At 43.0% G+C, this 27,902-nt stretch overlaps 1 protein-coding gene across 1 annotated transcript; it reads right to left on the bottom strand.

Annotated features, from left to right (window-relative positions):
• LOC130493383 (CD209 antigen-like protein C) lies at positions 1 to 27,902 on the bottom strand. The gene is made up of 9 exons (XM_056867103.1): positions 27,821 to 27,902; positions 22,961 to 23,083; positions 21,512 to 21,574; positions 17,915 to 17,968; positions 10,476 to 10,538; positions 7,195 to 7,284; positions 5,164 to 5,315; positions 2,922 to 3,028; positions 1 to 142 (listed from the first exon to the last, which is right to left on the bottom strand). Exons 1-9 carry the CDS (start codon positions 27,900 to 27,902, stop codon positions 1 to 3), a joined length of 876 nt encoding a protein of 291 aa, XP_056723081.1.

The raw sequence follows: 27,902 nt of genomic DNA, 5'->3' as shown, positions 1-27,902 counted from the left end.
CTATTGGCAATCCCATGACATTTCACAAATACAGCCTTCCAATGTGTTACCACATCCATAATCATTCCAATAGCCACTGTATTTCATCGTACCACAGTCCTCACCGCTGTCATAATCATCAGGCTGAAAAAGAGACCAGTGGCTGTGGAAGAAAAGTGATGGAAGTGTCAGTAAAATTCCTGGGAGTCTGTTTTTACACAAGATTAGGAGAACACTCTTATTCCCAGCAATGAGCTGTGTGGAGAAACGCCCTTCACTTTGGGCTACATCACATCATTGAGAGTTTGGGTCTGCAAAACCTCCACATTCTTTCCCAGAAATAGCCTTGTGCATTTCTTTCATTGTTAGTTGCAATAATTACACAAGTGGGGTGTTCCATAATTATTCCACTTAATAGGTAAATGAAACAAAATCCCCATCTAAACAGGCTATAATGAAAAAAAAACTATGATTTTCTTTCATTTTGTTCTGGTTTCTCTAGTAATTGCAGTCTCTGCCTCTATTGGTTTCACTTTTACAAAGCAGGCAGCATTTTACTGACACGGGCATAGAGAGAGCACTATGTTCCTTAGGGAGGAGACAGGTTCTGGGTTTTCTTGGCTGACTGCAAGCTGTATCCGCTAGGATTACATACATTCCAGTCATGAAGGATAAAGGTCCTTCCTCTCTTCTTCCAGTGCCTGCCCTAGTGTGCCAAATTTTGCCTTGAGGTCTGCATTCCCTTCACTTGCATGCTGCTCTCCAAACCTTAACCCCCATCCAAGCAAATGTACCTCAAGGCTCTCCGGCCTTGCTACTGTACCCTTCTTGCGCCACCAAATGCCTTTCCCTTATCAGTCTACCTCTTCCTCAGTGTGCCAAATTTTGCCTTGCAGTCTGCATTCCCTCCACTTGCATGCTGCTCTCCAAACCTTAACCCCCATCCAAACAAATGTACCTCAAGGCTCTCCTGCCTTGCTACTGTACCCTTCTTGTGCCACCAAATGCCTTTCCCTTGTCAGTCTACCTCTTCCTCATGCTACTGGTTTTCAAGCTAAGTGGCTGCCATAAGAACATAAGAAAGGCCATGCTGGATCAGACCAAGGTCCATCAAGTCCAGTAGTTTGTTCATACAGTGGCCAACCAGGTGCCTCTAGGAAGCCCACAAACAAGACAACTGCAGCAGCATTGTCTTGTCTCTGTTCCAAAGCACCTAATATAATAGGCAAGCTCATCTGATCTTGGAGAGAATAGGTATGCATCATGACTAGTGTCCATTTTTACTAGTAGCCATGAATAGCCCTCTCCTCCATGAACATGTTCACTCCCCTCTTAAAGCCTTCCAAGTTGGCAGCCATCAGCACATCCTGGGGCAGGGAGTTCCACAATTTAACTATGCATTGTGTGAAGAAATACTTCCTCTTATTTGTTTTGAATCTCTCACCCTCCAGCTTCAGCAGATGACCCCACGTTCTAGTATTATGAGAGAGTCTGTGTTACTGTTTATAATCTTTCCTATCAATCCTCCCATAGACTTCAATGTTAAACATTGGTGCCTTTCATTGACTCAAGGGAGGAGGGGTAGTGCTTTATTCCATCTATCTGACATTTGGCAACATGGGTGTCCTTGGGAATACTACAGTCCCACTGAATTTTGCTCAGTTTGAAAATCTGGACAAAGTTATAGACCTGAGAAAAGATGGGGAGGTCTTCCATTGAAACCAATGAGAAATAGTAACAAAGTAGAGTTACAGAAACAAAACAATTAATAAAAGAAAAAATAAGGAAACAAAACCATATACAAAACTCAATAACAAAAGTCTGTCATGACCCTTTCCAGCCTACTCAGGGATTCTGACTCAGAATCCCTAGGGAAGGAGCCAAGGTCAGTGATTGAAGAGGATCAGAGGGACCAGGAAGTGCCCAGAACCACAGAGCCACTTGTAGAAGATGTCTCTTCAGTGCTACAGGCTGCCTTGCCTTGGGGAGGGGCTGTGGCTTAGTTTGTAGAGCATCTGCTTGGCATGCAGAAGGTCCCAGGTTCAATCCCCGGCATCCCTAGTTAAAGGAACCAGGCAAGTTGGTGATGTGAAAGACCCCTGCCTGAGACTCTGGAGAGCCGCTGCGGGTCTGAGTAGACAATACTGACTTTGATGGACCAAGGATCTGATCAGTAGAAGGCAGCTTCATGTATTCAATACAGTGTGTTCAACCTGCAAGGGAAATCTCTTCACCAGCCCTAGAGATATTCTCCAGGCCTCTGTCAAGCAAAACTCCAGCTTTGGCCCTGTAGCAGATTGTCAATACTAAATGAACATACCAGTAATGATGAGTCAACTTTCCTGACTAAAACCTCCAGCCTATCCCTTACTTGAATATTTTTGTTTGAAGTATCTATCTGGATATCAAGGGTATGTTGCTTTCTTTAGTAGTAACTCAATTCAGGTCATTTGGATACAGAATTTGGATAGGATAACAAAGGAATAGGAGTCCAGTGGTGCAGAGTGGTAAGCTGCAGTACTGCAGTCCAAGCTCTGCTCACGACCTGAGTTCGATCCCAATGGAAGTTTGTTTCAGGTAGCTTGCTCAAGGTTGACTCAGCCTTCCATTCTTCCGAGGTCAGTAAAATGAGTACCCAGCTTGCTGGGGGTAAAGAGAAGATGACTGGGGAAGGCACTGGCAAACCACCCCGCAAACAAAGTCTGCCTAGGAAATGTCGGGATGTGACGTCACCCCATCGGTTGCACAAGGGGACCTTTACCTTTACCTAACAAAGGAACGTTTGGGGTTTGAATTGCTCAGAAATGGGGGGAACTGGTTCATCTCACTCCTGGGCCCTGGGTATATGATTCTCTAGCAAGGCAATGGGTTCTCAGATCCCCAACCCCAGAGCATTTATAAAAAGGGTGCTAATAAATATGTGCACATATGACTAGACTTACCTATATGTTAGACGACTACCATCCACCCAGACAAAGTTATTTTCACTTTTTATATCGTTTAAACCAATCCAATAGTTAATGTTTTTTTTATTTGATTGGAGAAACATCTGAAACATGAACCCATTTACATTATTTAACTGTACTATACCAAGGTACAATCTGCAACTGACCTCTTGCATGCAATGTTAATAGTACTGTGCTAGGGAGGAGACCACAGCTTTGAATTATACAGCTTTGAATTACACAGATTACTGTTATGTGCTTTATGTTGGGCTGCCCTTGAAGACAACTTGGAAACTGCAGCTGGTCCAGAATGTGGCAGCTTGATTACTGTCAAAGCTAGACAATGGGAACAGATCTTGTCTACCTTAAAACAACAACATTGGTTGACAGCAGGGGCAGATTGGCCATGAAGGCTGCCAGAAAAAAATCCCAGTGAGCCAATGGCCATGCGGGGGGGGCACATTCAACCTACCAGGGCCGCCACTGCAGTGAGCTGCGGGCCCCTGCAGCCACATCTGTGGTGAGTCAATGGCCCTCACCCTCTACAGGGCAGGAAAGCCACTGCTGCAAGTAAGCCAGCTACCCCAGCCCTGGATGGGGCAGGTGAGCTGCTGCCACCACAAGCAAGCTGGCTACCTTGGCCCCATGCAGGGCTGATGAGCCAATGCAGCTTGGCTTCTCCAGACAGAGCTGGGCATGCCAGCTCATTTGCATGGGACCAGGGCAGCCATTTCACTGCAGTGCAGCAACACAGCTGTCTTTTGCGCCTTTTCCCACCTCCATGGAAGGTGGCTTTCCAAGGCCATTTTTGCTGACATTTTGCTGGTTATGTCCTTTAAAGTCCTTCTAAGTCTAGGACTCAAATATCTAAAGGACTGTCCCTTCACACCAACTGCAGTCTTCATGCTGTTACTTGCTGGCTCTTTTCCCACTTAAGTTGGCCTGCATCAACTGCCCATTCCTTTTTCTATTGTAGCTCCTACTCTGTGGAGAAATGCTTTCTACCCTAGAAAGCATTTCTAGGTATTTTATTAAAGGAGGATACACTTTACACATGCTCCAGAAGAATGCAGGTTGGTGAAAGAATGGCAAAAGGAAAACTACAGGAGATGAGTCATCTATCTCCCAAGCACAGTGCATTCTAGCTCTTAGCTATTTTTTTGCAAATAAATTTCCCCATTCCACACAGTAAAATGCAATTGCAAAGTGCATTGGATGTGGTTTGAAAGTGCATTATACAGCATGGATGAAAGCATCCTAGGGACTCCGTCTTGACCATATGTTGAGGGACAATGGGAGAAGTCCCATACTGAGAACAAGGTAATGATGGAGTTTTTTAAATGTTGCAACTTCAAGGGTACATTGAACTTCAAAGGTACTAGCCTAATCTAATTAAACATTTAGGATAAGGACAGAGGTTATAGTTAATAGGATTGTGTGTTTTTACCTTTTCTTTGTATCCTTGCTCAGCCTGGTGCTTGAATAGACATGTGTATACTCTTTTCTATTTTTGTTCATTTGATTTCCTTATATTTTGAATACTCAAAGCCTGATGTATCACACCTTAGCACCTTCAAGCTACTGTGCTCCAGGGATGGCAATTGGCAAGCTCACCCACTGCCCCTCCCCTTCACCACTCTTTGGATAGCAAGAGCAAATAGCCATGGTATGTTTACAGAGATCAACATGTGTTTTTGTCTCTGCAAGTCAGTATGGATTTCTTTACCAATGAAGCATAGCCTGTTCTTTCTTAAAGCAACAAGCTTCATGTGGACATACACGAGCATCCCCTCTACTTGTGCACAGTCAACTCAAGCAAACACATCCTGACTTTGGACGGCCTGACCTGCAGTGATAGGGTTCTTGCAGGGGGTATGCAGAACCCCAAGGAACCCTGAAATGTACCAGCTCTCTTTCTCTCCTTCTTTCTCCAAGTGTTTTGTATTTCAGTCCCATTGATTGGGAGAAAAGTGGGACGTAGATATTTTCAATTAAACAGGCCAAACACAAATAATTCCTAATAAGGAATAGTTCAAAGCATCACTAATTATGTTAAAAACTATATCTAACAGGTGCCTGTGACATTTCCACAAAAACATTCTATGTAGCTATCACAGCAGCACTGAAGTACCATGTTTTCACACATAAAAATGTGCTTTGGGCACTCAGGAGATGCAATATCTCTGCCACAATAAATGGAAAACACATGCTCATTTAGTGCAGAACATCCTTGAATTACCTGCTCAGAGTTGTCATTGATAGAAACCAAGTAGCCACCTTGATTCTCACAGAACGTTTTCGCTAAAGACCAGTGCATCGACTGTTCGTGAAAATAGTAGCATTGTCCTCTGTGCATCAACCAACCCTCTGGACACATCTTGCAGGCTGAGGCTACAAATTACAGAGAAAGTATATAAAGCAATCATCAATCTATCTAATTCTCAACATGGCCAGATCTGTAGATACTTAAATCCAGAGACTGGAGCCATGAACAGACAAAACAGATCTTTCTTCAAACCTGAAAAAGCCCCAGGTTTGCAGAAAAATCTGAAATTTAAAAACATAGAAAATAAATAATAGAAGCAGTGCCTGTAGTTTTAAGAAATGAATGCCCTCTTAGCAGCTGTTGTGGGTGTTGCTAGGATACCACAACAGTATTACCTGCTAAAAGCCTTGGTTTCTGTCATTAAAAGATAGGAGGAGGGAGCAGGGCCTTTTCTAGGGCTATTTTGGCTTTTGAGAGAAGACTCAGTTGGTTGAGAGAAGACTCACAGGGTTACTGTCATGATAAAATGGGCGACAGGAAAAATATGAAAGCTGCTTTGACTCCCCATTGTTGGGAAAGATGGGGTATAAATGTAGTAAATAAATAATAAATCTAGCTGAAGGGGGGCAGATAAGAGTAGGTTGGTGAGTGATGGGAACGCAAGAAGAAAGCAGAGAAAGTTGAGGATATGGGGGTTGCAAGGAGAAGGGGAAAGGGATGCAGGGGAAACTGAAGTGCATCCTGCAAGTCCTTGTGGGTTGCCACCACATAACTGGGCCAAGGCTGGCAGCCAGAACTGTGCAATTTGGTCATAGTTTTCTCAGGGAGAGGTTGCCACTCCTTGTTTAGACTTTTAATGAGTGGGTATGATTCAGAAATTACTGAAATAGTAGCCATGTTTCTGAAGCAAGCTTTAACGATAAAAATTAAACAAAAAAGATAATAGCTGCTATTTCTGTTACTTGTACACATTCATTTTTTATATATACCTTATATCCACTGTATTCCGGCATACCCCATTTCATTCATGTCTATTATTAGACTTTGATATTGAAGTTTTGTTATTTTGACTAATTCTGGAATACCTGGAACAATCTTATATGCCAATAAAGGTTTTTGAATTTGAATTTGACAGGTTGCCAGGGGAGGAAAGGAGTGAAAGCTTAAGTCAGGGGATGAAATAAAGGCAGGGTGGCTGCTGGGTGGGAGGAGAAAAGGAAGCAGGAAAAGGAGAGAGGCTATGGCCAAAAACGCATGGTCCCTTAACCCACTTTAGTCCCCGTTTCAGCCAGGATCAAATTTACCCTGGCTGGGGGGAAACTGTACGCATTACCTTGAACAGGCAGGAACAAAACTGTATGCAAATCCATCCATGTAAACAGAAAATGCGGGAGACGTGGAGTTCCTGTTTAACTTGCAACACCCCCGCCCCCAGTGATTAGTCGTTTCCCAGGGCGGGGAAGGCCCTCATTGGTCAAGTTTAAATGACCAATCACCGGGGGCATGGGGGCGTGCCAAACTAAACAAGAATTTCTCATCTCCCGCATTTTCTGTTTACTTGGATCGATATACATATTCGTCCCTGCTCTTCAAGGTAATGCGTACAGTTCCCCCGCCCCCAGCCCGGCTAAATTTGATCCTGGCTGAAATGGGGAATAAAGTGGGTTAAGAGACCATGCGTTTTTGGCCAATGGCTTTCATGGAAGGGAAAGAGGAAATAGTGGGAGAGGGGAAGATAAGATGCTCTCTGCATGTCCTTATGGGTTCCCTGTTTGTCATACACTATACTCAAATAAATCTGTATATGCTTTGCTTTCATATGCAGCAGACTCTTCTCAAGGTGTTCATTATCACACCATACTGGCCTGAAGCAGTATGCACTCACTAATCATTCCTTCTATCCTCAGATTCCTGACGCATAGTACCTACTAGCAGGGGAGTAAGCCGTGACAATGAAGGAACAGCATTTTATTAGTCCAGCAGCAAAGGAGTTTTGTATCTTACCATTTAGTTTATGAAGTACACTCACTACTTTAAGCAACTCATTCCAGATCTTTTCATTCTCAGACTGTAAATCACCCAGCTTGTTGGTCACTAGGAACAATATTTTGGGAGAAAATCAAATAGAAGGTGAACTCGGTCTGATGCAATTGGTATATACTGCAAAAGTTATTCCAAAACAAGTTTTTTAACAATTTCTTCTTTACTTTGTAGACTAACCAATCAGGACTTGATTCTCACTTTCTCACTGAGGTTAAGTGCAAAAACAGAAAATCTACAAGTAGGTCTCCTACATTCTTTTTGAAACTATCAATAGTAATGGAAGAGTGGGGTTCAGACCTGTGATATACATATGTACAAGTGGTGACCCACAAGAAACTTGTGGGGAGGGGGCCTTTGCTTCCTTCTCCCCTCCCCCTTCTTTCTCTTTCTCTCTCCCCCCAGCCAATCCCTCCTTCTTCCTTTCTCTCTCCCCCAGCTAATCCCTTCATCTTTCTTTCTCTCTCTCCCCCAAGTCAAACCCTCTTCTTTCTCTCTCCCCCAACTAATCCCTCCTCCTTTATCTTTATCTTCCCTCCCCCCAGGCCCACCCAGCAGCTTCTTCCCCCGCTAGGGTTGCCAGGTCCCTCTTTGCAACCAGCAGGAGATTTTTTGGGGGGGGAGCCTGAAGAGGGCGGGGTTTGGGGAGGGGAGGGACTTCAATGCCATAGAGTTCAATTGTCAAAGCGGCCATTTTTCTCCAGGTGATCTGATCGCTATCGGCAGGAGATCAGTTGAATTAGCAGGAGATCTCCTGCTACTACCTGGCAGTTGGCAACCCTATCCCCCACAGTAACAATGGCAGTGGCGACTCCCCTGCCTGCCTAGCAGCGTCCTCCCCCACCCCACCCCACCCGCACACACCACCACCACCAGCGGTGAGTCTCCCGGCAGTTTCCCTCCTCCTACAACAGCGTCAGCAACCTTCCCACCTGCCTGCCTGTCGCTTCGCTGCCTCAGGGCAGGCACAGACAAACCTCTTGTTTGGGGGGGATGTAACCCCCCCAGTGTATTTTCCCCCTCTTACCATTCCCATCCCCACTTTTCCCGGACCCAGCAAGACCCCCAGCCTCTGTAGCTGGGCCCACTGTGGCTCTCTGTCCCCACATGGCCACCACCACTGCTGCTGCTCCCAGACTGGTGAGGAAGTAAGTTTTTACGTTGTCTGCACATGCACAGACAACACTTTTTTAAAAAATAAAGGGGATTTAATCCCTGTTTTTTAAAAAAAACAATTTTCAGATTTTTCTGCAAACTTGGGGAGTACCCCAAATTTAGTGTGCCCCCTATCTTCAGATTTAAGTATCCACAAGCAAAAGGTACACATCAGAATTAGATCTATAGATATCTTGGCTGCCACAGGCTGCTTTCTGTACATCCTGAATCTTTCACTTCCAGATACCCATGTTTTAGATTGTGTTTAAAACTAGAATAAAGATTAAGATTCTGTAAAAACATGGTGCATAAGTTTGATCCCAAATTCTGAGAACAGACTTTCTGAGATCTGCTTTATGTATAGGGTTGCCAGCTCTAGAGTGGGAAATACCTGGAGATTTTTTAGGGCGGAGCCTGAGGAGGGCAGGGTTTGGAGAGGGGAGGGACTTCAATGCCATAGAGTCCAATTGCCAAAGTGGCCATTTTCTCCAGGTGTCTATCAGCTGGAGATCAATTGTAACAGCAGGCGGTCTCCAGCCACCAGCTGGAGGTTAGCAACCCTATTTGTGTGTATGCCTTCTCCCTACTAGGAGAATATTATAGGAGCTGGGCTGTGAAATGGGAGCATAAACCTTTCCCCATGCTGTTTCTGGGGTCTCTATTCCTCATCTCTGGGGTTGCTATTTGAACCATAAGGGGGATGGCATAGACACCACCTCATAGCCCAGTCATTGAAAATAGTCTCCACCGATTAATCAGTTAACTGTTAAAGCTTCAGGCCTAGTTTTTACTGAAGTGGTAATCTATTAGGGACCCTGACCTGGATGGCCCAGGCTAGCCTGATCTCGTCAGATCTCAGAAGCTAAGCAGGGTCAGCCCTGGTTAGTATTTGGATGGGAGACCACCAAGGAATACCTGGGTTGCTGTGCAGAGGAAGGCACTGGCAAACCACCTCTGTTAGTCTCTTGCCTTGAAAACCCCATAAGGGGTCGCCATAGGTCGGCTGCGACTTGACGGCACTGTACACACACAATCTATTAGGGAGGCTGTGGAACTTCAGACTGCGGATGATGAATCACAGGGCTTAATGTACTTCCACACACAAACATTCCCCCTCATAAGAATGTTGGGAGTTAAGGCTAAGCAGCAACCCTTCTTCCTATCATAGGAAAAAGGGGAAAGTTCTAGGGGAAGTTTGGTACAGAGTAGCATTTAATCATGTGATTCACCATATCCTGTGTAAAGTGGGGGGGGGGGAAATCCTGACACAGAGAGAATTAGGTCTGATGCTTGATTTTATCAGTTGACAGAGGCCAATTAAATCCCATGAATACAAGTTTGAATTGGTAGGCTGTTTTGGTTCTGTGGTGTTAACACAGTAAGAGGTAAAAATGATTTGGTTTATTAAACTGTCAACTAGTTTATGCCTCCTTTTGTATCAGATACAAATCAGATACAAAAACATTCTTACTTTGAATCAGTGAATTAACCAGAAAAAGACTTATGATTAATCAATCACAAGTTTTGATCAGCTTAGCACACACACCCTCATCGGTATAGCTATAATCCTCTTGAGAAATTTATGGATGAACAGAGAGGGCCTGTCTTGCTGAAGATGCCCTAGGAAATCACTACCATTGCTAATAGCTGAACCCTCATATTTGGTGATGAACTTTGCTCACAACTGACCGGAGGAAAAAACTTTTTCTAAGATATGAGCAACAGTGACAGCAGGAGAACTTTCAGAAGTGGAACATGCTACTTTTCAGAAATAGACTATTAATAGGTGTGGTGAGTTCTAAAACATGGAAATCTGTTTTGACCGTTCATTGATAGCGAAATTAGGTTGTTCACACTGGAGCAGAGTCTAGCCAACGCCCATAAGAAATCCTATCCCTGAGATTCCTACAAACCTGACCCATTCAAACCCTTCCCAAGAGAAATCAAGTCACAAAACTGCCCACTAAGGGAGCGATCCTAAGTAAGTCTACTTGGAATTAAGTCCCATTTTACTGAGTCCCATTTTATTAAGGCCCATTTTATTTAGTCCCGGTAAAGTGTTCTTAGGATTTCAGCCTAAGTGAACTTACCATTCTGTATTTGTTTAGTCTGAGAATCGTTCCATTTCTGCAGGTTGTTATTCATCTGTGATGCTGGAAGAAAACCAAACATTACAATGACTGTCACACTAGTCACCAGGTATGGAGAAAAGATACTGTTAAATTCTCCACGCTTTCCTCCAAGAAGTAAGAAGCCCAGGAGTAGCTCTTAAGGTTCAATTTTATTTTGATGAGTGACGGGAGAATTTTTAGTTCTCCCTTGGGTTCTTTGAAATTGGAATTCCCCAGCCTGCTCTACTTACCAAAAGCAATAGCCAAAGGATAACAAAGATAACACAGATAGAGCACACCAGTCACCTTTAGATAATCAGAAAACTTACATAGAACATAGACGTTATGATAGTGAACCAGACAGATTTATTAAGCTTACAAGAAATTTATAAGACAAAGTCATAAAACAATACTTATTAAGTTGCAAAACATACAGACAAAAGACAATCAGAGCGCTCTGGATCAGTCCGAAGAAAGATGGCTTACAGCCTGAATTCTTTCCTCAGAATGATAAAGAAACAGGGCATCTCGCGAGACTTTTATACGCTAAACCATGGGAAAGAGAATCTTCAACAGCTTTTTTTACAAGCTTTCTGGAGCTGGGCCTGTTGCCTTGCTGTGAAACTTTCTGTTCTTAATATGTTAGCTGACAATTGCTTGTCTGTGAAGCTTTGTTTGCCTGAACAATTTCCCTTAATCTAGCAGACATTTTTGTTGCTAGTTAAAAGGCCTTTGTGTCCCGGAAAGCAATTGCAAGCACCTATCTAAGTTCTTTCAAGATCACAGGCCCTAATTTGAAGATGGGGTTACTAGAAGCAGCTGAAGGCTAAAAGCCAGAGTTAGGCCTTGATATGATTTTTAAACTATAAGTTAAGGCCTATAAATGGTTCTTTCTTAACACAAACAAAAATATGTTTTAATACTAAAGATTTTCTCACTACAATGAGTGTTGGACATTTACAGTGTCTTTGTAATTGGTCTGTTCTATTTGTCAATATAAAAAGAGTGAAAGCAAATAGAGTCCCGCAGCAGGCAGAACAACTAATAACCCTGCAGCTAATCCAACAGTGTGGACTCCTGATCCTGCACTGAACAGGGGGTTGGACTAAACGGCCTGTATGGCCTGTCCAGCTCTATGACTCTATGACTCCGCACATGTGTGGGATGTGTAAGATTTTAATTAATTTAATTCTAGCATATTAGAAAAATGTTATTTTTTTATTATATTTGTAAGCTGTGGTTATTTATATAAGTCAGTAGAAAATAGTCCTGTCTAACTTAAACTGAACAAAGCAGGTGATCTTTCGTATCTGGTACAAGATATCACCAAATAACAGATAAAATCATATACATGTGACCACAAAATGAAATCAGAGTTAGGATGGATTTGAGAGGAGGAGATATTCAAATCCTCTTAGAACAAAGAACTCTGAAGAAGTATAAATATGAGAACTAGGCGGAGTCTGTTAGGAGACTTTCACTTTTGAACCCGAAAAGGGCTGAAATGTCTTCCTCTTTTGCCTGGCAAAATAAAAAAAGCTTTTTTCTCCCTTTGCTTCTTAAACCTGGTGTCGTCTCTACTTTGTGATAATAAATCTGGTCACAGAGGAGAGTGTATATTTACATCCAACAGATTTATGGCACCCCAGGGGACATCTGGTTGTCAACTGCTCACAGATGACGGGTGTCGAAGTTTTGTAGGACAGGTGCACCCGGCGATTTCGCTGGTCCTCAAGCTTGGCAGACACAGCATCTGGGGGTGAGTGCAATTGCAGAGTCCCACTTTTAAACCGACCCAGGAAAAGCAACGGGCTGGAGGTAAGGAACCGCGGAAAGGAATTACGGGACCTTAATGGTGGGGCAGATCTTAGAGGTAAGCCCTTCTAAGAGGAGAAGGCAGAAGCAACGCCACCATGGATAAGGGGCTCAGTGGGACGCCACTGAGTTGGAATGGTAACGGGGGCTGTAACAGAGGGTTCAGCCAATGGTATTTTATTGTCAGTGTAAAAAGCAAGAGCAGGGATTGTGAAATCCTGTGCTGATCTGGAATTTTTCCAGTTGCCTCCAGGGCACTGGAAGAGGTAAATGCCTAGAAAAGGGAACGTAGCTTTGTCTTTTGTCTTGTCCAGCGTGATTTGTCCTCTCTTATATGTCCTCTCTTTCTGTGAAGTATTTTATAAAGGGTTATGTAATTATTTGACAAATGTTAACGTGTTTATTTTTTTATGGGGCCAGCCTGGGATACTGAACGGCGTCAGCCAAAAGGAATTTCCCTCCTCCCTTCAAACTGTGTTGCCGAAAGAAAATCAAATTGTTTGAGTAGTCTGGTTTTGTTGTGTGTGTTGTTGTTGTTTTCTGTTGAAAATCTGTTCTTTGCTGGGAGAAAAGTAATCTGGTTGTCTTCTTTCTGAGGAAGAGACTGGAAGAGAAAAAATCCCCCATGCCCCTCCTTTCTCCGCTTCAAAGTGTTTCTGTTCTTTCTCTCTCAGACTGGTCGTAAATCAAGGCAGCAATACTGTTTTGTTAACAGAAGATCCTTTCTTTCTCTGAAGTTTAAAATGTAAAACAAAATTTAAAAAAAAAAAAAGGAATTTTAAGTTAACTCTGACTGAACCAGCCCTCTTGCTGAACGCAGGAGGAGGGGTCAAGTCAAAAGTGTTTGGAATTTGGAAAGCAGAGTCTTGTGAACTGTATCAAACTTTATAAGAAAAAGAAACAGACTGGAAATGCTTACAAGGTGGAAAGGCAATGTGTATTAATATGAGGGAATAAGTAAGTTATGAAAAAGTTAGAGCATGTTTTGAGTGTGTTGTAAAGGGGCAAGTGTTGTGGCTTAAGAGGGCTGAGGAAAGGTGTTATGTATGGTTGGGAAAGACTTTAAAAGAGGAAAGCAAAAGGGTTTATAAAGAGAGAGGATAGTTATGGTTATTCAATGAGATGGATATTGGTGATGCTAGGTGCCTGTTTTCTCCAGAGACGGAAAAATCATGTTAATATATTAAGTGTTTTAAAACACAGTCAAATTAAAGCCAGGGTATTATTAAAGGCTTTCACAGTCAAAGTTCATTAGTTCTCATAGGTTATCTGGGCTGTGTAACCGTGGTCTTAGAATTTTCTTTCGCCAGCGGCTGTGGCCGGCATCTTCAGAGGAGTAACACTGAAGGACAGTGTCTTTTTATTTTATGTTTTTCTGTTTTTATGTTGTTATAACATAAAAGTGGCATCATTAATTAAAAAAAAAAAGATATATATATTATTTGTAAACAAATGCTGTAAGTGCAAGATGACAATGCAGGCCAGTTGAACATTTCACCCATACAGGTAACCTTTGACTGGGAGCGTAAATGCCAGTTAAAATTACCAGTAGTACAGCAGTTGCTGACAAATGGGAAACAACATCCCTATTCTGGCATTGCCAAAAGCCAGGTAAAAAAGAAAAAAGAGAAGAGGATGGAGATTAGTTGAGGATTTAAAGGAAATTAATGAGATTGTTCAACATGGGCATCCAATAGTGTCAGATCCTCACACTTTCCTGTACACCCCATCAGGACACCATGTATGGTTTAGTGTGACAAATTTGAAAAATGCCTTTTTAGCATTCCACTGGATGCCAACTCTAAGGACCTGTTTCTCCTGAGGTGAAAGAATCCAAATAATCTCTGCAAAAACAGAAAAACTGGTGTTAGAGGGAGCAATCTCATTGCTGAATTTCTTAAGACAGAAAGAATATAGGGTCTCAAAAAAAAAAAACTCCAAGTAGCCCAAAGGGAAGTAATTTATTTGGAACACAAAATAACACAGGGAAGACTATTTATCGCATGCCACTCCCTCAAACTAAGAAACAGCTAAGGTCCTTCTTGGAAATATTAAAATTTTGTCATAAGTGAATAAAAGAATATAGTAAACTAACCAGAGACTTTATAAAAATATGCCATGATGAGGAACCAAAAATATTGTAGTGGGAACCTGAAAATGCACATAAGTAAAAAGAGCTGAAGCAAGCTTTGATAACAGCACCAGCTCTGGGTATCCCTGACCTGCAAAAAGAGGGTTGCATGGCGGGGGTCCTTACACAAACTGAAAGACCTGTAGCTTATTTATCAAAACAGCTGGATCCAGTGGCACAAGAGTGGCCTCCATGCTTGAGGGCAGTAGCTGCAACTGCCCTGGCTGTAAAGGAAGCAAAAAATTGACTATTAAACATCCAATCAAAGTGTTTTGCCCTCATGCAGTGACTATTTTGTTACAACAAAAAGGAGCCAAATGACTTACAAAAATCCTGCTAGTCTGCTGCCTGTAACAACTGACTGTCTACAGACTGTAGATATGTGCACCATGGCACGGGTAGATAAGCCTATCCACAACGCAAATCTCAAAATTTAAATTAATGGATCTTCTCGAGTGGTGAGTGGAAAAAGGCAAAGTAAATACAGCCTGGTGACTGAGTGCGAAGTGCTTGAAGCAAAGCCATTACCAGCGTCATTTTCAGCACAAGCAGCCAAATTATATGCATTGAACCAGGCCTTACTTAAAGCAGCAGGTAAGACTGTAAACATTTATACTGACAGCAAAGATGCTTTTGGAGTTGTACAAGCATATAAATACATCTGAAAAGAACAAAAAGTCCTGACAGCTAGTGGAGAGCTGTAAAGCATAAAAATTTGATTTTACAGGTTTTGGACAATATTTAGTTACAAGTGACAATAACATCAAACTGGACATACCAAGGAGGCCAAAGGAAATTGCAGAGCTGATGAAGTGGCAAAAGTGACTACAGCAAAATCAACATCCTGTAATATGGTAATGACTTTAACCCCAGTTTTTACACTACCACCTACAGGGCCCTGCACTGAAAAAGAAAAGGAACTAGATGGCAAAAGTAGGGACTACAGAAACAAGAGGGGGGTGGTTAAAAAAAAAGCCTAAGGGTACACATCACACACATCCTCACACAATTACACTAGAATAGTCATCTGGGGAACAGGGTTAACAAAAATATTCTTGCAATCATACAATGGAAAGGGCATCTATCAAAAAACAAAACACATAGCAAAAGCATGTAACATATCAAAGGGTATATGTAGACAAAGGGGGTTATTTGTTAGGGAAGTTATAAAACAGTTTAAAAAAAAATGAAAATAAAATATAGTTTTTACATGGCTTGGCGATCCCAGTTACCAAGGACAGTAAAAAAAATGAATCAGACCCTAAAAAGAAATGTTAATTAAAATTTGTGTAAAAAAACTAATTTAAAATGGTCAGATGTATTGCCTATCACACTGACACGCATCCGTATATTAGCCCGGGGGCCACACAAGTTGTTGCCCTTTAAAGCTCTGTATAAATGTCTCTTTTAGCATTTTTAAAATCAGGGAACACCCAATAAAAAGGTTGGAAACAAATATATAAAAAACTATATAAAAACTTTAAGTGCAGCTTTAAAGGAAACCCAAAAACTGGCTTGTGTTGTACAACCTCTCCCCCTAAACTCTGTTGTCCATTCTTTTTTAATAGGAGACTGGGTGTTTGTAAAATCTTAAAAGCATACTACTCTCCAGCTCAGGTAGACGGGTCCGTTCCAAATTCTTTTCACCACAAATGTCGCAGTGAAGGTAAATGAAAAAAAAGGCTGGGTCCATTAATCCAGATGCAAAAAAGTGCTACCACCGTGTAAGGCCGAAATCAAAAGGGCAGTAAATGACGTCGTGGCAGCCAAAGCCACTGCAACTGGAGAGAAAGCTCAAGTGCAAGAGGCTCGAAGTGGTTAGTCGAACCTGCAGGCAAACTTAATTTTTATTCAAAAATCAACAAGACTTATGATTAAAAACTTGGAAACCAAAGCACAATTGCTAGCTAAAGAACAAGAGTAAATGTTTGAGACTCTTTTAAAAAGCCATTTTAATGTATTATTTGGTCCTTTGGGTTAAAAAAAAGTGGCTAGGGAAACATTGTGTCTACATTATTGTTTTAAAATTGCAAGTTAATATAATAAAATGATCAAGATTCAAAATAATTTTAATTTTAATCATGAGGGGGGACTGTGGGATGTGTAAGATTTTAATTAATTTAATTCTAGCATATTAGAAAAATGTTATTTTTTTATTATATTTGTAAGCTGTGGTTATTTATATAAGTCAGTAGAAAATAGTCCTGTCTAACTTAAACTGAACAAAGCAGGTGATCTTTCGTATCTGGTACAAGATATCACCAAATAACAGATAAAATCATATACATGTGACCACAAAATGAAATCAGAGTTAGGATGGATTTGAGAGGAGGAGATATTCAAATCCTCTTAGAACAAAGAACTCTGAAGAAGTATAAATATGAGAACTAGGCGGAGTCTGTTAGGAGACTTTCACTTTTGAACCCGAAAAGGGCTGAAATGTCTTCCTCTTTTGCCTGGCAAAATAAAAAAAGCTTTTTTCTCCCTTTGCTTCTTAAACCTGGTGTCGTCTCTACTTTGTGATAATAAATCTGGTCACAGAGGAGAGTGTATATTTACATCCAACACATGCAGTTACACACACGTAAACCCTGTTTCCATTACAGCTCTGGAACCCCCCTCCAAAGAAAAACCTTGCCACCTGCTCTCTTGTCTCTCACACTGGCAACCAGCAGGTAAAGTCGGGGCGGGGGGGAACTGACATTGTGCCAGTGCCACAATGTGCCTTCTAGCACAAACCCAAAAATGACACCACTGCATTGGCGTGGGCTAGCATCCCCCAAGCCCTATTCTTTACACAATAATTGACATCAAGCCAATACCACAATTACTCCCCCCACCCCCATTTTCCTCCACAGCAGTTATAGCAGGAGGGTGGCAGGAGAACTGGTAACTGTATCTCACTCAGAAGAAGAGTTGGTTTTTATATGCCGACTTTCTCTACCACTTAAGTAGGACTCAAACCGGCTTACAATCCCCTTCCATTCCCCTCCCCTCCCCGTGAGGTGGGTGGAGCTGAGAGAGTGTGACTAGCCCAAAGTAACCCAGCTGGCTTCGTGTGGAGGAGTGGGGAAACAAATCCGGTTCACCAGATTAGTCTCCGCCGCTCATGTGGAGGAGGAGTGGGGGAATCAAACCTGGTTCTCCAGATTAGAGTCCACCGCTCCAAACCACCACTCTTAACCACTGCTCCATGCTGGCTCTTATCCTAGCAGAGCATAATCTCAAATCCCACAGTGTTAGTACATCCCCGTTCAGGAAAAGCTTCTCCAAAGTTACCATTAGCCCCCCTGAGGAAATGTCACCTATTGGCCATGACCCATTAGCCGGCCATTTAACAAAGGATAGTGGTACGCATACTTAGTAAAGACTGAGGGAAATAATTAATTGTCCTTGGGGAGGCTGAAAAGAGGGGGGAGAGCAAAGATAGATTGCAGTAGGATTTCAGGATCATAGTGAAGTCAATGCACACCATAGGCGGATTGATTAGATTGAAGTATCCCCAGTTTCTTCTCCATCTGGGTGTCTGGAAAATACAAGAGTTCACAGTTAGTAGGAGGACCTGGTTCAGAATCTATTATTATTATTATTTTTAAGCAATTTCCTTATGCCTATGCTAAACAGTTCTGAGGTAAACGACGCTGGCTTTCCTTCAAAGGAAAATTTGGTGCACATGAAGTAGACGGAATATGGGATCACCTTTACATCACATGATGTATTCTATGTTACAATGGGAATTTCGCACCTCAGAGGGCTAAGAGAAATCTACATCTCCTTAATGCAAATACATTCTGGGGAGATCTGGACCTTCTTACTTCAGCTGATGAGTCACTTCTGACAGAACTGGCAAAGCTATGTAGTAGGCCTAGTCTGGATAAACTGATGGGCTTAGCTACTCTGGGAATTTCCACACTAACTTGCTATCTGTTGCAGTGAGTTTCGTGCACCAAGGAACATGTAGATACAGCCACACTTGTGGCCTTGACTACACGTGACACTGGTTGGCTGTGGGCAGAAAGCCAATACCCACAGCAATTTCAAGCTATTACCAAAAGCCAAATGGTCTATGAATCAGCCCTTATTTATATTTACTTAATGTAAAGTTGCTGATTTTTTCTGTCTGAAAATTACATTTACAGGTCATTAGTATGGCAAAAGGGAGGAGATATCATGGTGGAAGGAAAATACCTACAATGGATGTGTATTGGATAAATCTCCCCTTACTAGGAAAGGATGTTTTTCTATGTGGCCCAATGAGCCTCCCCCCGCCCAAAAAATAATGCAAGATGGCAATATGGCCCTGAAAATTATATTCAGAATCCCACAAGGAGAAAAATGCTTGGAAGGATGAAGTAGAAAAGTTGTAGGTTAAGCAATCCTTACATACACACACCCACAAGAGTTAAGCAATCCTTACATACACACACCCTTCACAGACATCTCAACTCTGTGGTCAGTGTGAACAGCTTTGAGTCTTAGGAGGAAGGCAGCATATAAACTTATCAAATAAATCCATTTCTATAGAAAAACTGATACCATTCTCCTACCCTGCACTCGCCTCCACTAACAGAAGAAAGCGAGATGAGCATAATGCGTTCATGCTGGTCATATTCTGGCTTCTGTCAACAATGTCGTCCAGCAGATACTCTGTACTGATCTTGATGGAGTGAGGCCAGAAACTGAAAGTGCTAACCAGTCCTTCCGATCCCAACCACTTTGGGCTGATTCACACATGTCTTTACATTCAACTGAGGGCTTGTTACAGTTGAACACACTGGCTGACTCCCTTGGCACGTATTGTGCTTAAAGTGAAAAGAAACAATACAAAAGCTCCACCTGAGCCGTTTGATCTGTATATTATCACGATGTTGCATATGAATGTGCATATGATCTATAGACACCTGAAATGAACAGGCTGGATAATATGGAAGGAGATGGTCCTTCAGGTCCCCTGGCTCCAAGCTGTACAAGGCCTTAAAGGTTATCTCCCTGTCTGTTCTCCACCCACCCAAGTAAAAGCATGGACACATTTTGACCATGGCTTTGGAAGAAGTGAAGGTGATTGTATGATGCCACCCTCTAAATGACCGTGGAAAACAGCTAAGATGCAAAATAGTGCTGAACGTGGACTATCTGCCCAGAGGCAGTGCTTCATCCAGGACCTAGCAGCCGCAGAGGACCCACCGAAACAGTTCACATTCGATGGGGCTTATTATATGGCCCATACCACAGAACAGATCTATAATGAAATCGCCTACAGACACCTGGAAATGCCTAGTTAGGAAAAAGCCCTACAACCCAATCCTGAAGGGGGGGCAGATCCATGGTGGTCGGGAGCAGCGCAGCCACACTGCTGCCACCCACTCTTCCCAGCTGCTGCGGAGGCAACATTTAAAAAAAAATAAAAATAAAAATGGAGGAAATGGGGAAAATCTCCCATTGCCTCCAACAGGGCTGTGCCACCGAAAGTGGCTATTTCATGCAGTCGTTACAGTCCAGCTTGGATAAGTGATATGCTTTGGTTAAAGAAGATCATTACTAGAGTGAAAGGGTTGCTGAAGTATACTGTTTCTTCAAGAGTTCTTGCACAAGCAGAAATGTTCTATGGAATACAACTCAGTGTACAAAATGACAAACAAAGCAGTTCTCTGAAAAGCCATGGTTGCACAAAAGAAAACCTCAGGTTTCAAATACAGAGGAACTGAAATTATATTTTGGGAACTGTTTTATCTACCACTTCGAAAAGCCATTCCCATCCTGCATTCATTTTGTCACGATCTTACAGAGAGCAGAGATTATTAATATTGGACTCCAAATGTGCGTTATTTGTCCCTTTAAAAGTTGGTTCCCACTTAGAGGATAGGAACAGAGCAAAAGATTAGATTACTGCAATGCACCCTACATGGGGCTGCCCTTGAGAAGTGTTCAGAATCTTTAGCTGGTATAGAATGCTGCAGCCAGGATGCCAACAGGACTGGGGTGTAAGGACCATATAATTCCAATCTTGGCCCATCTACGCTGACTAACGGTTTGTTTCCAGGCACAATTCAGGGTGCTGGTGTTGACTTTCAAAGCCCTATATGGTTTGGGAGCAACCTACCTGAAGGACTGCCTAATCCCTTATGAACCTGTCTGACAACTGCCATAATCTTTGGAGGACCTACTTTAGGTGCCATCACCTTAGGGTTGCCAGCATCCAGGTACTAGCTGGAGACCTCCTGCTATTACAACTGATCTCCAGCCAATAAGGATTAGTTCACCTCGAGAAAATGGCCACTTTGGCAATTGGACTTGACGGCATTGAAGTCAGGGTTGCCAGGTGCCCGGTGGTGGTGGGTAAAATCCCGCCAATCCACTGGGCTGCCCGTTGACCAGCTGAGGGCCGGCGGGAAATGCATGCATGCCTGCCCGTGCGCTGCGTCCACATCACTTCCAGGTTTACCCGGAAGCGACGCAGACACTCTAGCAACCTCCGCAGAAACATCCGCGTTGCTTCCGAGTAAACCCGGAAGTGACGTAGGCGTGTCGCGCGCTCCTACCGATGGAGCAAAGGAACCTGGTAAGTCTAATTGAAGTCCCTCCCCTCCCCCAAACCCACCCTCTTCAGGCTCCTCCCCAAAGGTCCCCTTCCGGTGGCAACCCTACCCCATCTCCCCAGATTAGGCTGGTGGCAACCTGGGAGAGGTTCTTCTCAGTAATGGCATCAAAGCTCTGGAACTCTCTGGAAGGGCTGTCTGTCCCCTTCTGTTGCTGTCTTCCACCAGCAGGTGAAGACTTTTTTGTTTCATTGGGCATTCCCTCAATGATTCCTCCTTTCTAGCCAATGCTTTAATTGCTGTTTTATGTTTTGTATCTATTTTAACTCTGTGTTTGTTTTAATGACGTGTGTTTGGGAGGGGGTGATGGCTTTAAAATGTGGTTTTTATCACGGAGGTTTTTGGTGGCCCTTGTAAGAGTAGCAAGGCGGAAGACAAATTTTGTAAATCAATAGTAATAAATAAATAAGTGACATGTAGCTTGCCTACAGACGCAGAACGAGGAGAGCCGACACAGAAAAGCTATATTTTACCATTTGAACTCAGCAGAGTTTGGCTGCCATGCAGCTGTTCCAGTTCCTTGGCCGTCTCGGAATCTAAAACAACATACAAATAATACAATCAAGTTATCATTGAACCCAAGAAGCCTTTCTTGCTTACTCTGAGACACAGCTAGTCTAGTCCAACTGCTGCAGCTTGTGCAAGGGCCTTTAATGCTTCCCAGGATAGGGTTTCCAACCTCCAGGTACTAGCCAGAGATCTCCTGCTATTACAACTGATTTCCAGCTGATAGAGATCAGTTAACCTGGAGAAAACAGCCACCTTGGCAATTGGACTCTTTGGCATTGAAGTCCCTCCCCAAACCCCGCCCTCCTCAGGCTCCACCCCAAAAACCTCCTGCTGGTGGCGAAGAGGGACCTGGCAACCCTATCCCAGGACCACCTGGCTGAAACGGCTTCTACTGCTCAGAAGGATGAAGAGGCTGTTGTTCAAACAGTTGGCAAGAAAGGACTAGCAGCCAGACCTTCAGGGCAGCAAGTAAAAGTGGGAAAGTGGGCTTCAATAGATAAGAAAACACTTCAGGCTTCTTCCTGTTCAGCCTATGCTGCTCCATCCTTTATTTTCTCTACTTCCCCATTCCCACCTTTTATTTCTTTCATTTATTATTTTGATTTCTATCTCCCCCTTAATCCCTGTCCAAACACTTTCTTTTGCTCCTCTTCCTGTCCTCCCCCAGTGGTTCCTGATTGGACTGTCAGGCCCCTTCTGCTGCTTTCCCCTTGGCTCTTCCTCTCAACTGCCCTTCATACTTGTCCACTTGCTGCCAACCTCCTTCTTGCACTATCAGTTAGTCAGGGTGATGAGCAGGCAGACTTCCGAAAGTCTTCTCTTCAAACCACGGTGGCCACCGCCATCACATTTTTATGTAGCACATTAGGTTGCTACAGCAATCCAATATGTCGCTACTCTTGTTCTCAGTTGTGTCTGCACATGAAGACATTGCTTGTACTAGGGGGAGGGGTTATCCCCCATTTTTTCATAAAAACACTGCGGCCATTTATGCACGGGAGGTTTTGCTTTGGATTTGCCACTCTCTAGATGCACATTTTTCTGATCCGAATTCTCAGAACTCTGCATGGGGGCTTATTCTTGAATTTTGAGAATTCGAATGGGGAAAATGTGCATCTAGAGACCAGCAAATCCAAGGCAAAACCTCCCATGCATAAATGGCATAGATTTTTCTGCTAACCTAGGAGGTCCCTTGGGTTTGCAGAAGCCTGTATGTTAGCTGTGAGTGGCCCTGGTGTGTGGATTTTTTAATCCATGTGGGGCTACCACCCATTGCTATTAGATATATATATTATGTTCTATCATATTCAAAAGTCTGCCGTTTCCATCCCACCCCATGACCGTGCCTTCCCCTCATGATGGTGCTTTCAGAATAGGCTGAAATATAGCAGCTTTTTATCCAAAATCCATACGTTTTCCACTTATAACGATGGTGGTTATGATCCACAGCAGAAACAGCACAGCATTTGCAATGTAAAGGATTGATATGGATGTTCCTTCCGAACAACATCTGCAACTCTGCAACAGGAAACCACCTGTGGACAACAAAAATGCATCAAGCAAATGGTGTGCAACGGTGGGAACTAAACCTTCACTGGAAATGGGGAGTAACTGTTGCCTGTAATAGTATAGTGGGACATGCCATGCTGACAAGTTTGGTGATGAAATAAATCCGCAAGCTTTATATATTAGGGAGGTACCCCAGATTTACAGGGGGTGACCACATGGAAACATCCCTGCATAAAAGGCCAGAGATTTTGCAGCACCATTAAAAGGTAAAGGTCCCCTGTGCGAGAACTGGGTCACTCATAACCCAAGGGGTGATGTCACATCCTGACGTTTACTAGGCAGACTATGTTTACGGGTGATTTTCAATTGCCTTCCCCAGTCATCTACACTTTACCCCCAGCAAGCTGGGCACTCATTTTACTGACCTTGGAAGGATGAAAGGCTGAGTCAACCTTGAGCCGGCTACCTACAATTCCCAAGGTCCCCTGGAGGAGACTACTAGTGAGTCGATCAGTGTCTGAAAATATCTCAGGGCTTCTTCATTCCTGAGTTTTGACCGAACTCAAGCAGGAACTGACTGGTGCCTTTGATGTAATTCAAGCACTTTCTCTTTATGATAACCTTACTGGCAATATTAATTCCATCCTCCAGACACAATCCTCAGCACATAATAGTAGAAAAAGTACTGGCGAACTAACCCCCTGGTTTGACCGGGACTGTCAGATCTTAAAAACCCAGTTACGGTCTTTATACCACTTATATCGAACCAGTGGAGCAAAAATTCTTCCTGTCAGTTATTTTAGACTTAAAAAGCAGCTTCAGATTACTGTTGCAAAAAAACCCCCAACCTAGCACTCAAAGAAAGATGGAAATTACTACACAATGCATCACTGAATAATAATAATAATCAATTTTGGGCCTTTGTTTCAAGTGCTCTCTCTGGGAGATCGGGTTCCCTTGATGGTCTAATCCCAGCTCAAGTTTGGAAGGACCATTTTACTAAAATCTTTTTCACTGATACAGACAGCTGTTCTGATCTATCAGACCCTGGTCCTTCAGACCTCCCTGAATGGCCTCCTGTGAGCCGCAGTGAAATTATTTCCCTGATTAACCAGGTCAAAATGGGGAAGGCCCCAGGACCTGATGGTCTCCCCCCTGAATTGTTCAAAGAAAATCTGATATGGTGGGCTTCCCCCCTTGCTACTCTTTTTGCTCTTATTGATACAACAGGGAGGATGCCCAAAGCTTGGACTAGGGCTATAATAGTCCCAATTTATTAAAAAAGGTGACTCACATCTGGTAGATAACTATCACCCCATTAGCCTCCTGTCCATCATTGGCAAATTATATGCAAGACACCTTTTAGATAAACTTTCTTTATGGATGACTAGTTTTAAAATCCTGGGTAGGGAACAGATTGGGTTCCGCACTGGTCGTTCTACTTTAGACCACTGTGATACCCTAGCCCATCTTGCTGAGAAATACAGTGGCCCTGGTGGGAAGAAACGTTTTGCAGCTTTCCTTGACTTAAAGAGTGCTTTTGATTCTATACCCAGGAAACTCCTGTGGGACAAGCTGAGCAAAACCTCAGTAGACAAGAGACTTCTTTTCCTTGTCCAAAAATGGCACTTAACAACTAGTTGCCAGGTTCGTCATGGCTCACGAGGTGAGCTAACTAGAGAGATTTCTACGAACCAGGGAGTGAAACAGGGGTGTGTGTTGGCCCCCTATCGCTTTAACCTCTTTATAAATGACCTTGATTCAACGTTAAGTACAGTAGATGGCCACTTCCCCAAGCTGGGCCCTTCTTCCATCCCTCTACTATTGTATGCTGATGATGCTGTGGTATTATCACTAACACAGAAGGGGCTAAGACGGCTGCTGTCCATGTTTGTAAGCTTTTGCAATGCCAACTTATTATCCATCAATTACAAGAAATCTAAGATCCTAGTCTTCTCTAAATTTTGGAGACGTCACAGTTGGACAATTAAGGGGCACGAAATTGAACAAGTGAAACAATTCAGATACTTGGGCCTGAATTTCCAATACAACAGCAATTGGACAACTCACAGGAACTATGCTGTGTCCTCAGCTAAACGTAATAATGAGGCCACAATTCGCTTCTTTTATGTCTATGGTGGCCAATTAGTTTCTGCTGCCTTATGAATGTTTAAGGCTAAATCCATCTCCCAACTCCTATATGGAGTTCCTATTTGGGTAAGTGCCTTTAATGAGGACATTGAGAGGATTCAGTCCACTTTCTTATGCTGTATTCTTGGTGTCCCCAATTGCATAGGGTATGCGGCTCTGTGCCTTGAGACAGGACAGGGGTTTTTGGAGACTAGATCCAGACCATTAAGTTCTGGTTACGTCTGCACATTCTAACTGAATATCCTGGTTATATTCCTGCACTGCTGGGAGATTCTTACATAAGCCAGTGGTCAAAATTAATTATCAGGAAAATCAAGTCTGTCAGTATTCCATTTGATTCTCTTTTGATGCTTGGGAAAGAGCAAGCATTTAGATTGATACGTCAGCGCGTACTAGATCTAGAAATGCAGACCCTAACCTCCCTAGCTGATAGACACTGTTCCCCCATGTTTCATGGTATTACTCGGACTTATGGAGCTACAGTTTCCTACTTGTCTTATTTGGAGTCACCAGACATTCGCAGAGTTTTCATGCTCTCTAGACTTAACATTCTTCCTTCAGCTATTCTACAAGGAAGATACAAAGGAATCCCTTTTATTGATAGGTATTGTCCATGCAAGACTGGGGATCCTGAACACTTAACCCACGTGCGGTTGTACTGCCAGCTTTACATAAGGCCGAAGAATACCTATATTAAACCCCTACTGCCCAGTGATCAGAGTCTCTCAGATCAGCAGTTGGTGATGTACCTTTTATCTGATAGAAACCCCTCTGTCACCCAACAAGTAGCTAGTTTTCTCCTGTCTGCACAAAGGATTCGCAAGCAGTTTGTTCGTACTTCTAAGTACTGTCATTTTAATGTAACCTGTTTTAACCGTTTTCGCAACTCTGTTTATTGTATGCTGATGTAAATGCCTAATAAAGGTAATGATGATGATGACTACTAGTGCCATCCTAAACAGAGTTACACCTTTCTAAGGCTTCAGTGGCCTTAGAAGGGCGTGACTCTGCTTAGGATGGCATTGTACGATGGTTAGATTGTTATACAATGGTACTAGTTTGTATTGATTGTGCAATGCTTAGCCCCAATCACTTTTACCAGTGAATAGTAGACAGCACATTCAAGAGACTTCTGAAAATTGCTGATTCCAGCAAAAGATGCTGGTCCATTTTGGCACTTGACTCAGGCTTACGAAAGCAGGAAGCAGCTGTGTCCCTGATAGGATAAGAATAAAGTCAGTGATGAATGGCTCGTGCAAATGTTCCCTGCACTATTAAGCAACAATGGGTCATTTGCTTTCAACATAAAATAGAGAAAGCAGGGCCTCACCAAGTAAGAGCTGACTTGAGGGCGAGAAAGGACATCCTGACCTAAGAATAGGAGAAGCAAAATGGCAGAAAGTGACCAAGAAAGAGGGAAATGAAGGGAACTAAGAGCAGACGTGACTGAACAGAATGGGAAGAGCAAGGAACAGATCAGAAGGAGATGAGGTAGTCAGGAAGCGGGTGTGGAGACCAAGATGAAGATAATTCATGCCATGGTATTCCCATTATTATATATGGGTGTGAAAGTTGGATGATGAAGAAAGCTGACAGGAAGAAATTTGATTCATCAGAAATGCGGTGTTGGAGGAGAGTTTTATGGATACCGTGGACTGCCAAAATGACAAATAAGCAGGTTCTAAATCAAATCAAACCTGAATTCTCCCCAGAAGCTAAAATGACTAGACTGAGACTATTGTACTTTGGTCACCTTATAAGAAGACAAGACTTACTGGAAAAGACAATAATGCTAGGAAAAATCGAAATCAGTAGGAAAAGAAGAAAACCCAGCATGAGGTGGATTGACTCAATAAAGGAAGCCATAGCCCTCAGTTTGCAACACCTGAGCAAGGCTGTTAATGTTAGGACATTTTGAAGGCCAGAAGCAACATCATGGCAAATAACACGCACACATAACACTTGCACAATACTTTATGTGATTATATTTATTTTCACAGAGCCTTTCGCATCTGCACAGGGAGGCTCATTCCGACTCACAACTGGGCATTTTGTCACTAATATCACTGAAGCAAGTACCAAAGTGATATCACACTTCTCCCTTGAGTAAAGCTTTTTCCTGCCACAGAGACCTCAAAGGGAAGAACGCTGTGCACAGTGTGCACATGTCCCATAGCCCTAATTTTCAACGAGCCTTCTAGTTGGCTCTGAAATGGCAGTAAGACCTGACCAACCAAGCCCTTTCCTCAAAACCCAGCTAAGATGTAAAAGAAGAAGAGTTGGTTTTTATATGCTGACTTTCTCTACCACTTCAGGGAGACTCAAACCGGCTTACAATTACCTTCCCTTCCCCTCCCTGCAACAGACACCCTGTGATGTAGGTGGGGCTGAGAGAGTGTGACTAGCCCAAGGTCACCCAGCTGGACTTATATGGAGGAGTGGGGAAACAAATCCAGTTCACCAGATTAGCCTCCACCGCTCATGTGGAGGAGTGGGGAATCAAACCCGGTTCTCCAGATCAGACTCCACCTCTCCAAACCACCACTCTTAACCACTACACCACACTGGCTCTCTGTAGCAGTTTGGGAATCCAACCCAGAGCTGTCCATTACCTGATTTCCTTGATGTCCTGTCAAGCATGTTGTTTTTGATCTCAGGTTCTTCACACTGCATGTAGATGTTACCTGGCGCCAT

The sequence above is a fragment of the Euleptes europaea genome, chromosome 1 (assembly GCF_029931775.1).
Source record: "Euleptes europaea isolate rEulEur1 chromosome 1, rEulEur1.hap1, whole genome shotgun sequence".
In the NCBI taxonomy this organism is placed as follows: domain Eukaryota; kingdom Metazoa; phylum Chordata; class Lepidosauria; order Squamata; family Sphaerodactylidae; genus Euleptes; species Euleptes europaea.
This window is presented reverse-complemented; position numbering and strand designations above follow the sequence as displayed.